This window comes from Paralichthys olivaceus, chromosome 15 (genome assembly GCF_024713975.1).
Source record: "Paralichthys olivaceus isolate ysfri-2021 chromosome 15, ASM2471397v2, whole genome shotgun sequence".
Lineage (NCBI taxonomy): Eukaryota > Metazoa > Chordata > Actinopteri > Pleuronectiformes > Paralichthyidae > Paralichthys > Paralichthys olivaceus.
The window spans coordinates 7,244,079-7,256,116 of NC_091107.1; the positions used below are offsets into that span (position 1 = coordinate 7,244,079).

Sequence of the window (12,038 nt, forward strand, 5' to 3'; positions counted from 1 at the left end):
GGTGTGGATTAAAGCAGGAGAGCAGTGGTTATTAAAATTCAGAGCCACGGTTTCCTGTCTGCATCCCGCAGCCGAGGGAATGCCAGCTATTTACATTCCCACTCCGCAGCCAATGGCGTGCCTGGATTTACCACAAGCTCGTCACCTCTGGCCAATTGCAGGGAGGCAGAGATGAAAATCCCGAGACCCGGGCCCTCTGGGAATTCTGCATGTGTGCTCCAGTGGGGTGGGGCTCGGTCGGGGGGGGGGGGGGGGGGGGGGACAGGCGCGGTCCAGTCTTTTGGTGGTGTGCTGGAAGTTTTAGATGGTTATCATGCCTGCTGTGCCTAACAGCTGTCAGATAGCATTCACTGCAGATAGCTGTGATAACGAGGGCATTAAATATTTCTCTGCATGACGTCAGGTTACTGGAAGTTAGTGTATGTGACAAAAATCTTCGATCTGATTTTGTAATCCTGTTATTCCCTGTAGATTTGGTAACAGATGTTGAAACAAAAAATAAATCATAGACCTCTGGTGTGTGTGTGTGTGTGTGTGTGTGTGTGTGTGTGTGTGTGTGTGTGTGTGTGTGTGTGTGTGTGTGTGTGTGTGTGTGTGTGTGTGTGTGTGTGTGTGTGTGTGTAAAATGAGGAAATGAAGTCTGACACAAAGTTTTTATAGAAAATTTGGTTTTCACCATCTCCCAACCTCCTCTGTCTCGTGCCTCTTGCCTTCTGGGTGCCTCATGTGTTGTGGTAAGGAATGTATACAACAACAACATGACACAGTGTCAGTCACTGAGGCTGTGCGGCTGGCGGGAAACCATGCAGTCATTATACTGAATGTAGCTGCTCCTCCCACATACAGCATGTGCTCATGGTCAGGATTTTTTACACAGCTTCCATCCCGGTTGTTTTTCTCTGTAGTATCTGAGGGGAAGTTTTACAGTGGGAGTATTTGGCAGGTTTATCTCCAATCCGAGATTTATAGTGATTTTGCAAGATATTCATATTTGTACTTCACAATCCTTCACCTTGAACCATAACAATTATATGTTTATGTTTAAGCCAAACCCTGAGTGACCTTACACTAAATGTGTTGAAGGGTTAGATAATGCGCATAATTGTTGTGACTTACGACTTCTATGACCATTATCTCCAATGTCCATCATATCACCAGTAATTTATTACCCCAGACCACTAAGCATGAACTTGCCTCACAATAACCATGTTAAGTTTTCTTCAGTATTTAAATTAAGGCCATAATTCACTGGATAAACCACAGAGCATAATTTTCAAAGAGACAATTTTTTTGTAGAAAGAAGTCCCAGTGAGGTTTGTGGATTATAAGAGCCGGAATTAAAAATAATTACTACATGCATAATCCCAACTCTTGCTCGAAACGTAACCTCAATTTAACTATTACCTTAATTTTAAAACAAATCTTTACTGCAACACCAGCTGTGCTGTCACACCCTCCTCCAGACGTCACAAATTCAGAGGAAAAATGTCAAGTGGAACATCACACAAAATGCAGATCATTAAATCCCAGCATTTCCTCAAGTCACTCTGAGCCACGACAGGTTTAACAATCTGATGCCAGATCCCTCAGCCTGTTGGCGTGGACTCAGAAAATGGAAGCATGGCTGCAGCATCTCGATCATTTCAGCTAACCACTAAGAATGACACAAATTCACCAGTGTCTCCTGCATCAGTCGCTGAACTTGTGTTCTTTAAATTCCAATCCCATGATGCTTTTTGTGATCACATGTTCTTTTTTGCTCTCTGTTCTGCAAGACATCCCTCACTTAGTTAAATTAAACACACTTTGAATTTTTTCAGTAGTATTTTATACATATGTTTGATAGTTGAATTGAAGAGAAGCTTGAGTGGCAGTATTTTCATTTACAAGTAACAGAAATCAAAAATGAAGACCATTTGCATTGAATCTTACTCACTCACTTGATACCCCAACGTAAACATTTGCTGATATCTTTGACAATGTCATGCAAACATCCGCATTTCCACTGCGGTGTAATAAATGGTTAGATGTCACTGAGCACAACAATTACACAACCGGACTCATTAGACAAATGCTGACTGTTGTTTTTCACTGGAGAAGTTAAAAGCTGAGCACTAATGCAGGGGACAAGACCCAGCACACAACTGATCAACCACACACACACACTTGGTGGACCAGCATCACTTGGTGCCTTTTCCGTTTGTCAGCTGTTCCAGTTATCTTACACAGGAGTGCAAAGCATCTGAATAATTGATGACCAGTCTTTTGTCCCGGCTGCACTCAACTTTTAATTTGGCTTTTTATTCTCCTTGCACTCAACTTACTATTTTCTTTCTTTGCTCTGCACACACACATTTTCTCATTGTGGGGGGGGGGGGGGGGGGTTGTATTATGCTTTAGTTACATTGGTGTGTCATTAATAGGGAGAGCTTCATTGGAAAGCTGCTATTGTTGTATTGTTGTAGCTGTCCAGGAATCAGCAGGTGGCAGAGAGTAGAGTTTCTCCTGCAGTGAAAGTCTCCTGTAGCCTTCCTGCCGAACTAATGTAATATTACATTTTCATCAGAATTGTATTTATTTTATTTATTTAACTTTTGTATTAAACTTTAGTGAAGGCTTTCACCTCATTACATTTACAATTATTGGTGTGTCTTATAAAAGACAAGATAAAATGCAAGTCTGAATGAGATAGACAGGAGAATAAAAATATTAAAAATGGTAAGATAATGAAATGCCAGAAACCAACATGTATCAGATTTTATTGCCTCCTTCCACTTACAGCATCCCTCAAGCAATATTCTCAAAGCCTAATGATACTCAGATCAATGGAAAACGTGTCCAACAGATATATTCCTCATCTTTCACATCCAGCCTCTGGTTCTTGCCTCTTCAAAGAGAGAGCGAGACTAAGATGCTCTGCAGTGCATCATTCAATTTAAGCATTAAATTTGATTGATAATTACCCTCAACACCCGTCTCTTCTGTCCCTTGTGTCCACAGCATCCGTTTGTGAGATCTGTGACGTCTAACCGTCCTCTGCGGGAACTGGTGGCCGAGGCCAAGGCTGAGGTCATGGAGGAAATAGAGGACAATAGAGAGGAAGGCGAGGAGGACGACGCCATGGAGCTCACAGTGGTACTAAACCTTTTTTTTCCTTTCATTTCTGTCCCTTTTATTTTTCTTCTCCATCATTGTTTGTTTCTAAAAGGAGAATAGGCCATGCCCATGTTCAGTCCAGCAGCTTTTCTGAAAGGTCTAGTGGCTTTAAGCTGCAGGGTCAGAAGTATGTGTTTGACTCAAAGGGAAGATGTGTCGTATTCTGACCCTTTTTCTTCTGAGTGTGTGGTCCAAAGCTAAAACAGACAGCTTGGAGTTAAAAAGGGCTTTTCCTTTAATGTCACCAGACAATATAATTAAGTTGGAACTCCTGCACATAATCACTCAAAGGCATGCACTTACCTGCACATGCCCCAAAGAGCGCAAAGGAATGAGGGTCAGTTCTGCATTCACAAATCCTCAGAGGGTATAAAATTAGAAAGTGGTATGAGAGAGCAGTTTTACCCTCGGCACAAACAATGGAACAGAAACCGGAACACTGGTGTTCACCCACACCCACATGTTTAAATATAAGTGCAGAGTTCGACATCGCTGCTGCATAGAAACGCTATGACATCAAAACCCCCGATGGAAGTGAATTATTTAAGGTCGCGCATTGTTCTGCTGCAATACACTGACCCTTGGATAAAAAAGCGAGGGTTTCCTGTACACCAGGGTCCGTCAAGTGTCCAGGATCCTAGAAATACTCTTGCTTCACAGGAAGCTGGAACAAGATAGATGTGTTGCTCATGTGCTGAGCATGGATGTTTTTTCTCTTCCTCTCCGAATGTCAACACTTAGTAATAATGGCCACTGAATTTATTGAGATGTATAACGTCGTGACGGAGAAGTTTGAGACATGGCAATCATGGCAGTCAGTGATGTGGTATTTTGGCACTTCTTGTTTAAGACATCTTGTGAAATGAATATTCTTGACCTTTGGATTAAATCAAAGTTTCGGTCATGGGTGTTATTTTCTTTATGTCCAGTTTTGTTTTGTCCTCCGTCTGATTATTTAAATCAAAACTCATCATTTCTTTCTTGTCAGGAGATTTCCCTGAAAAATTAATGTAAACAAATTTAATTTAGTTTATTCATCATAAAATATATTGCACAGTATAATCCTTCATAATAATAGTAATACTTTTAAATGGTTGGGTGTGTCCAATCATCCCAGTTCTCACCCAGCTGCCACTATCGTGGGCGTAAAGCAACATTTTGACACAATCACAAAACCATGAAAGCCGGCCAAGCAGTTACCACTTTATCTCTTCCTGTAGATCATCCAGAGCCAGACAGAAATGTTTGCTGAGACATCAGAGAGGCTGCACCTGATCGTAAAGATGTCAGATGTTTTACCTCGAGTGGTTGCAGAATCGCTCAGTGGGACAGAAAGCTGTGCCCGTTAACCTAAAGATACCATACCGTTAATATTTAATCCATTTATGTTTGTTGATTTTTATGAGATGGTGTTTGTGATATGTTGTGAGTCTGTCTCACCAGGCATACACAAGCTTGGTTATATCACTTCAGGCCTTACCCAGTTGCTTTTGTTGAGAGATATTTATTTGTTCGCCCAGTTTGACAGGTAGTAAACTATATTATTAGAGGAATAAAAATGTCTTAAATGTAACTCAATTAACCACACAGAAAGAAAAGTTCAGTAAACTGAGGTTTACAGAGGTTTGAGTTTTCCTGCAGCAGCCGTGGGTTTGGTTCTTTTGAACACAAACAAATAAGAATTTGCTTTATTTTGAAGATCAAGATTAAACCCTCTCTGTCCCTCCTGTGACCTCTGTTATAATTAGTAGCCATCTTATCTTTAGTATGTATATCTCAGCCACAGGGAGAAGCAGCTGGATAAAGCAGGTTTTACTACATTTCTACCACGGCAAAGGTTTAGGCTACATCACTGAGGGTGGAGGACTCAGAGGACTCACTCCTTTAGCATAGGTTGTAAACATTAAGAAGAAAACCTCTTAAAAGCCTTAAAACATCAAATGATTCTTCACATGGTGCATAACGACACTTCTCTTCTCACACCTCCTTGTCCCTGCAGTCTCCAGGTAAGGAGCCATGTCAGACCAGTCAGACCAGTTTGGAAGGAGACCAGTCTGTGGATACCCCGAGCCCCACCACGCCCTCCCCAACCACACCAATACCTGTACCCAGGACCAAGCCAGACACACAGACAGAGGAGCAGCCGGGCTCCGTCATGGAGGTCCCTGTGCCCTTGCCGCGGAATAATCTCCCCCCAAAAGATCCAGAGGAGCTGGTTGACAAACTGGGCGATGACATCCTTCTTGAATCTGAAAAATCTGAGAGCGAGACCTCGACCAAAACTTCCAGCTCAGACTCGGGCATTGAGGATGGAAAGAGTTCCCCCACATCAGAGGAGGAGAAGGTGCACTGAAGTTTTACACTTGTCCGTTGCATTGTAAATAAAATGCTACACACTGATGTATCTTCTGGTTCATGGACTTTTGACTGTCCTGTGTCCAAATATATTATAATATTTGTGCAAACATATTTTCTTAAGGTTGCTGTGGAGACGCCAGAGACAGAGCAGCCACCATCTCTCTCCAGAACCGAAGCATCTGAGGAGCATGTCGACATCATCATAGACTCACCAGACCCAGAGAAGCCCACAACCCAGGTGACTGAGGATAAGAGCAATGTTGTTATCGCTAATGGAGAAACAACAGAAACAAGGAGCCCGAGCCCCGTTGTCACTCCTGCACCTTCTCCAGCACCTTCCTCTGCCCCCAGGCCAGTCTCTGTTTCCCGCTCTGGGCCTAATGGCAACCTCACCAAGGATACACCAGAGCGGATGTTGAGAGGAGGAAACAGTGAGACCGTTTCGCCTTATATCAACGGAGGGATCATCAACAAACGGTTCTCTTACTCTGGCAGCATGGCGTCTGAGAGCATGGACATGTCGATAAACAAGGAGAACATCTCAATGTCTGCCAGGGTGAGTCACAATTAAGCAAACTGGATCTGTACATTCTTCTTATTATTATTATTATTAGTGCATACCTTCCCCAAGCCCAACAGTCCCCTTATATCAAATCAACCTGCACCAAATTTCACATAGTCAAAGATATCAGTTCCTGAACTTTTTAAAAACGTAAAAAAAAAAGTGAGAGAATATTTGTGAATCTGTCCCTGTGGTCTGGATCTGCATGGAAATGTAGCTGGTTCCTTCCTGAATGAATCCAGTTGTGTTGTGCAATCCTGCTCACTATCAAACAACCACATCAACCAAACAACACACGGACACATTACCTCCTTGGCAGAGGTAGCAATGAAAATGGCTTTTAACGTAATGGTTTCGAGGCAGAGAAGATGTATCCCTCATTCACACATGCAGGTGTTTTAGGAGATCATGTTTTTCTGGAGAAAAAGGGTCAGGGTAGTATTGAAGTGTTGAAGAAGTACAGAGAAGTGCTCTCTGCCTCTGCAGGAAAACTCCACCCTGGAAAAAGTATTTCTTTGCACCCACAGAGGAACTGAAAGTGCATTGTGTTGTGTTTTGGAGTGTGGGTGTTAGCAATCTGCAACAGACGGCAGCCTGTCTTTCATTAGGCTCACAACTTAAGTTACATTATGTGGTCAGGGTTTATAGTTAATATGAATTTATTCAATCAAGTATCACAGAGTACAATTTATCTCAATTTAACAAATGTGTGCCTTTAAAATCCTGCAAGGATGTGAGGAGGAGACCGAAGTCGTCTCATCATTGGATACCAAGTGTTTCTGAAGTGAAATATGCAACATTTTTTATCCACCAGCACCAACAGAGCCCTTTGTGTGCACACAGTTCAGTATTCATCCCAGTGAATGGAAGTTTCTGTGCAGCTCATTGTCACTCGGTTGCTTCTGGATGCTTATGGACTGACCATGATTGAACTCTGAGTGTGCACGGAGTCGTGTCTGTTTGTGGCATGTTCACTTTCTTTCCAGACCACATTGTTCAGCAGTCTGAGGGTGAATGGACCATCTTTGTCTCAGGATGGGAGGACGGGCGTATTAAGTCAAGTCTGCAGTCTTGTGTTGTGTTAGTGTTTCTGTACTGCACATGTGTTTAGAGCGTTAGTGTTTGCATTTGGTAACTCGGAGATGAGAGCCTCTCTACCTCTCCTCACCCTCACCCTCACCCTCTTCCTCATCCTCTTCCTCTACCTCTACCTCTACCTCTACCACTACCTCCTCACCCTCTTCCTCTCCTCCTCCTTTGCCTCTCCTCTTCCTGTCCTCTTCTTCTACTCATCCTCTTTACTTCTTCCTCTCCTCGTCTGCTACCTCACCTCTCTCCTCGTCCTTTACCTGTCCTCAACCTCTCCTCGTCCTCAACCTCTTCTATACCTCTCCTAGTCCTCTCCTCGTCCTCAACCTCTTCTATACCTCTCCTAGTCCTCTCCTCGTCCTCTATACCTCTCCTCGTCCTCTAACTCTCCTCTCATCTTGTGTCTTCTCTTCACTTCTCCTCTTCCTCTTATATAAACTATTTATAAACCAGGAAATGACAACATCCAGGGGTGGACCTACCCAGTGTTTGCTCAGCAAACCCTGCCATATCCGTCTTGTAAATATTGTGAGTTAGATAGCAGCGCGTGGAAATGCCAGATTATTCTATCACTCATATCTAAACATTATGTTAATTAGTATGACATCCATACACATTGTGTGGTTGGCCTGTGCTGTATTTCTCATACCTGCTAAAAATACATGGACTTTGTTCAACTCTTATCTAGGAGCAAAGTAAAAAGTCCTGCCCCCCTCCGAAAAAACACAGCTGTGGATCTCTATATTTCAGTGGAGGTAACAAAGAAGTTGTTGTAAAGAGTTTAATACATTTTAAAAGAAAGGTCATGTTGTGTTATACTTCATAGATGAGGTTGTGTTGTTAAGAGAGTGAATTCCTGCATGGCCCTCCCCAGACAGATGGAGCATCTCATTGCTTGTTACAGTAGAACCAGATTGACAGGAAAGTTAATGCCTCCGTGAACTCACACAACACAACACAACGCAACACAAAACAAAACTGCCTCTGTTTTTCACCAGACTACAACAAAACAACAGAAATCATTGGGAATCAAAAACTCACAAGATGATTTATCGGATTCTGCTGATTAAAGCTCTTTGATTTAATATAATGCGTCTAAATCTTCCATCAAAGTCTAAATACAACTAGACTGATGTTATATATGTTTTTCACTTTTGTACTGACTTTATCCAAAAAGTTCAACCCAGAGAAATCCACAGGTATACCCAAGGTAACAGGACGTTTAAGTTTGGTCACCTTTTAATTTACCTTTTAACGCTTTTAAAAGTGCAATGCTAACTTGGTCTACATTAAACAGATAATTGTGGGAATTCTTTGTGACACAATGAGCGTCATGTTCATATTCTTCCAACATGTCTCTAAATCAATTAGTGTATTTAAAGATTTGACTCGTCTAAATCTGATCGAGTCTAAATCCCTTTATCTGTTTTCCAGGACTTTTCGAGTAAGACTCTGAAGCGAACCAGGAAGTACGTTATTGACGGCGTGGAGGTGAGTGTGACCACCTCGAAGATCATCAGGGACGATGAGAAGAAAGACGAGGAGATGAGATTCCTGAGGTATGCAGAGTCTCTACAGGACACACACACACACACACACACGCAAACCGATCTATTTTCCCTCCAGATGAGACGAGTCACATTTATCTGAGTCTCTTGGTCTTTTTTTTTCTTCTTGGAAAGATTCATCTGTTTTCACTCCCTGTAAATGAGCGGCTGTGATCTCAGGGTTCTGTTCATTCCTTCGCTCAGACTGAAATCCACACAGTGATAAGTGACCTGTGAAGTTCCCGTACACAGAACCTTCTATTTAAGGCATCCTGCTCTTTTGGGCTTAAGCCCTTCGGGATTAAAGTAAACTAACGATCCAAGTGGAAAAAGATTTATTTAGGTTATGTTCTTAAAGGGGAAGAAAAAAAGACCTGAAGTTTCTTTAACTATCCAGACGTTGTTGAAGATGATTCATACACTTTTATTTTGTTGTTGCTTGTATTTCTAAATATTCTTTAGTTTGTACAGTTGTGACAAACACATGGCTCTGCCTTTGAGTTCCTGATGTATTACTCCTGCCATCTAGTGGTGAGGATATGACCTTGCATGAACGACAGTTGAAAAACAACATCATTCCGTATTTCTCCGAAAATCTGTTTATATAGGTCATATATATTTTCACACTGTCTTTTCATTTCATTATTGCGTAAACCAGTAATGTTCCGTCACAGGCTGAGGGTCCCCCTTTGGGCCAGACAGATTGAAATAGATTTTTTGGCCAACTTTAAAATCTGTAATATATTATCTATCATATGCAGTATAATATCTATGGTTCCTTCGCTTCAAATAAAACACAAATGAAAAACTTCTTTAACATATCCTTGTCAACTATGACTGACCTCACCTTGTTGAATTATTTACCGCAATTTCATATTCAATTCCAAAACTGTCAACAGCTAAATATTGGTTTTATCTGAATCATTTATATTTTTAAGTATTCCTTCAGATAAGAACTAATTGTGATTTCAGTTGAACCTTTAAACAACAGCACTGATAGCTTATACATTCAAGTTGTACAAATGTTGAAAATGTGTGTGTGTGTCTGTGTGTTCAGACGTCAGGAGCTGCGGGAGCTGCGTTTGCTGCAGAAGGAGGAGCACAGAGCTCAGGCTGTTCTAAATAGCAAACTGGAAACACAGAAAGAACAGATGCAGAGACGATTTGACCAGGAGATGAATGTGAGTCACACACACACACACACACACACACACACACACACACACATACACACACATACACACAGTGTGTTTATACCTGTGAGTACATGATATCATATGTGATCCAATACAATAGCCCTACAATATCCCACTATAGTGAAGATTAACTTTGTTTTGCAGTATAAACTGTGTTGTTGCTTGTGATGCTTTTACTTTATTCGAGTGTATTATTTAAAATTTTGTTCCTTTAATGAAAATAGTCTTCACTCCAATAAAAGCAGCCCGACAGTGTTTCAGATCGTAACTCCTAAGCTTGAGTTTGCTTGTTTGTCATTGGTTGTCATCCCAGGCCAAGAAGAAGCACTATGACCTGGAGCTGGAGAACCTGGAGAAGCATCAGAAGCAGACCATAGAGAAGATGGAGGCAGACCACAGCGTCAAACTCAAAGACGAGACCAGACGCATCAAAACAGTGCAGGAGCGGGACCACAACAAGTTTCAGGATCTAATGAAACACAAGAAAAGGGAGGTAGGTTTGAGTTAATGAGGAATCTTCTTGCTTTCATTTCTTAAATCCTGTCAAATCACAACATGACAGTGTTTTTGTTTCCACACATACTCATGTGTCAAAGTCACTGAATAAAGCTCCACTGTGGCTTCTCTAGATGAAACAGGCTGTTGATAAGCTGCCCAGAAGTCAGCGTAAAGACTCCATGAAACAGCAGATGAGCTCCTTCCAAGAAATGAAGATTAAAGAGGTGAGTTGTTTGGTCCAAACTTGGGCTCGTGGTGTTTTCATGGTAACCAAACCTGACACATTTAAAACTGCTAAACCTGTTCCATTCTTCTTTTTGGTAACAATTTTCATAATCTAATAATGATCTTATCCTCGGATGAAACTGCTAATCGTCTCCGTCCTTCCTCCACGTCTCGTGTTTTTAGGAGGAGAAATTTGTGGCGCATCAGAAGAACTACCTGGACACCACGCTGAAGAAAATCATCTCCAACAACAAGAGAGAGATCGCAGAAATGGAGAAGGAGTGTCTCAACAAGAAGCACAACCTAATAAGAGGTACAGTTTCCATAAGTCACACAGAACCTGACCTGTTGTCCTTTTTTACATGTGTACAGTATCCTCATATCATGTTCCATTAACTTTGATCAGAGCGCGAGGCCACGATATGGGACATGGAGGAGAAGAATCTTTACGAGAGACATCAGTTGTTGAAGCAGCAGCTGAAGGATAAATACTTTCTCCAGAGGCACCAGCTGCTCAAAAAACATGAAAAGGTAAACCAGTGGATCAAACCTCTCCACCTACAAACACTGAAGTTTTAATATTTACTCAATCATGTGATCACGTGTCAAAATCAAGGCTGGAGTCATAGGAAGTGATTCTCGTTCGCTTTTCCAGAACCAGCTGGGTTCAATGTTCTGCTATCGTCCAGCATATGGTTCATTTTGATCTATTTTCCTCGTGACTGCAGGAGCAAGAGCATATGCAGTGCTACAATCAGCGAATGATTGAGATCCTGAAAGCTCGGCAGCAGCAGGAAAAGAACCGACTGCCCAAGATCCAGCGTGGCGAAGCCAAGACCCGCATGGCCATGTTCAAGAAGAGCCTCCGCATCAACTGGACGGGAAGCAGTTCTGAAGACAGAGAGAAGATCAAACAGGTAATTGGCTCTCGGTAATTGTGTCTCTCCATGTTTAAGCAGAAAGTTTGTACTTCACTAACCCCCCCCCTCCCCGGTGTTTCTGTAGTTTTCTCAGCAGGAGGAGAAGCGGCAGAAGGCCGAGAGGCTGCATCAGCAGCAGAAACACGAGAATCAGATGAGGGAGCGGATCGGTCAGTGTGAAGGCAACATCCGAGAGCTGCAGCAGCTGCAGGTGACTCACATGTTACATCCTGTCACAGCCCTGTCAAATCCAGGGCAGATCTCTCCAGTGGAGTTTGTCAGCAGGATAACACAGTAAATGAGCAGCAACAAATGCCTTGTCATTAACAAAAGATTGTTTTGTGCTGCAGAATGAAAAATGTCACCTGCTGGTGGAGAACGAGACACAGAGGCTCAAGCATCTGGATGAGCAACACAACCAGCTGATGAAGGAATGGAGGGATCAGCTGAAACCCAGGAAGAAGGTGCGTTTCCAAATTTCTGATTT

General features: G+C 42.2%; 1 protein-coding gene across 1 annotated transcript in view; it reads left to right on the forward strand.

Moving 5' to 3' along the window:
• stk10 (serine/threonine kinase 10) overlaps positions 1–12,038 on the forward strand; it is a 33,990-nt gene that overhangs the window by 19,781 nt on the left and 2,171 nt on the right. The window contains exons 8-19 of the mRNA XM_020097342.2: positions 3,001–3,135; positions 5,156–5,500; positions 5,636–6,070; positions 8,600–8,724; positions 9,770–9,893; positions 10,222–10,401; positions 10,538–10,630; positions 10,815–10,944; positions 11,038–11,162; positions 11,360–11,548; positions 11,637–11,762; positions 11,902–12,015. Of these exons, the coding sequence (XP_019952901.2) occupies positions 3,001–3,135; positions 5,156–5,500; positions 5,636–6,070; positions 8,600–8,724; positions 9,770–9,893; positions 10,222–10,401; positions 10,538–10,630; positions 10,815–10,944; positions 11,038–11,162; positions 11,360–11,548; positions 11,637–11,762; positions 11,902–12,015 (2,121 nt within the window). The remainder of the gene's footprint in view (positions 1–3,000; positions 3,136–5,155; positions 5,501–5,635; positions 6,071–8,599; positions 8,725–9,769; positions 9,894–10,221; positions 10,402–10,537; positions 10,631–10,814; positions 10,945–11,037; positions 11,163–11,359; positions 11,549–11,636; positions 11,763–11,901; positions 12,016–12,038) is intronic.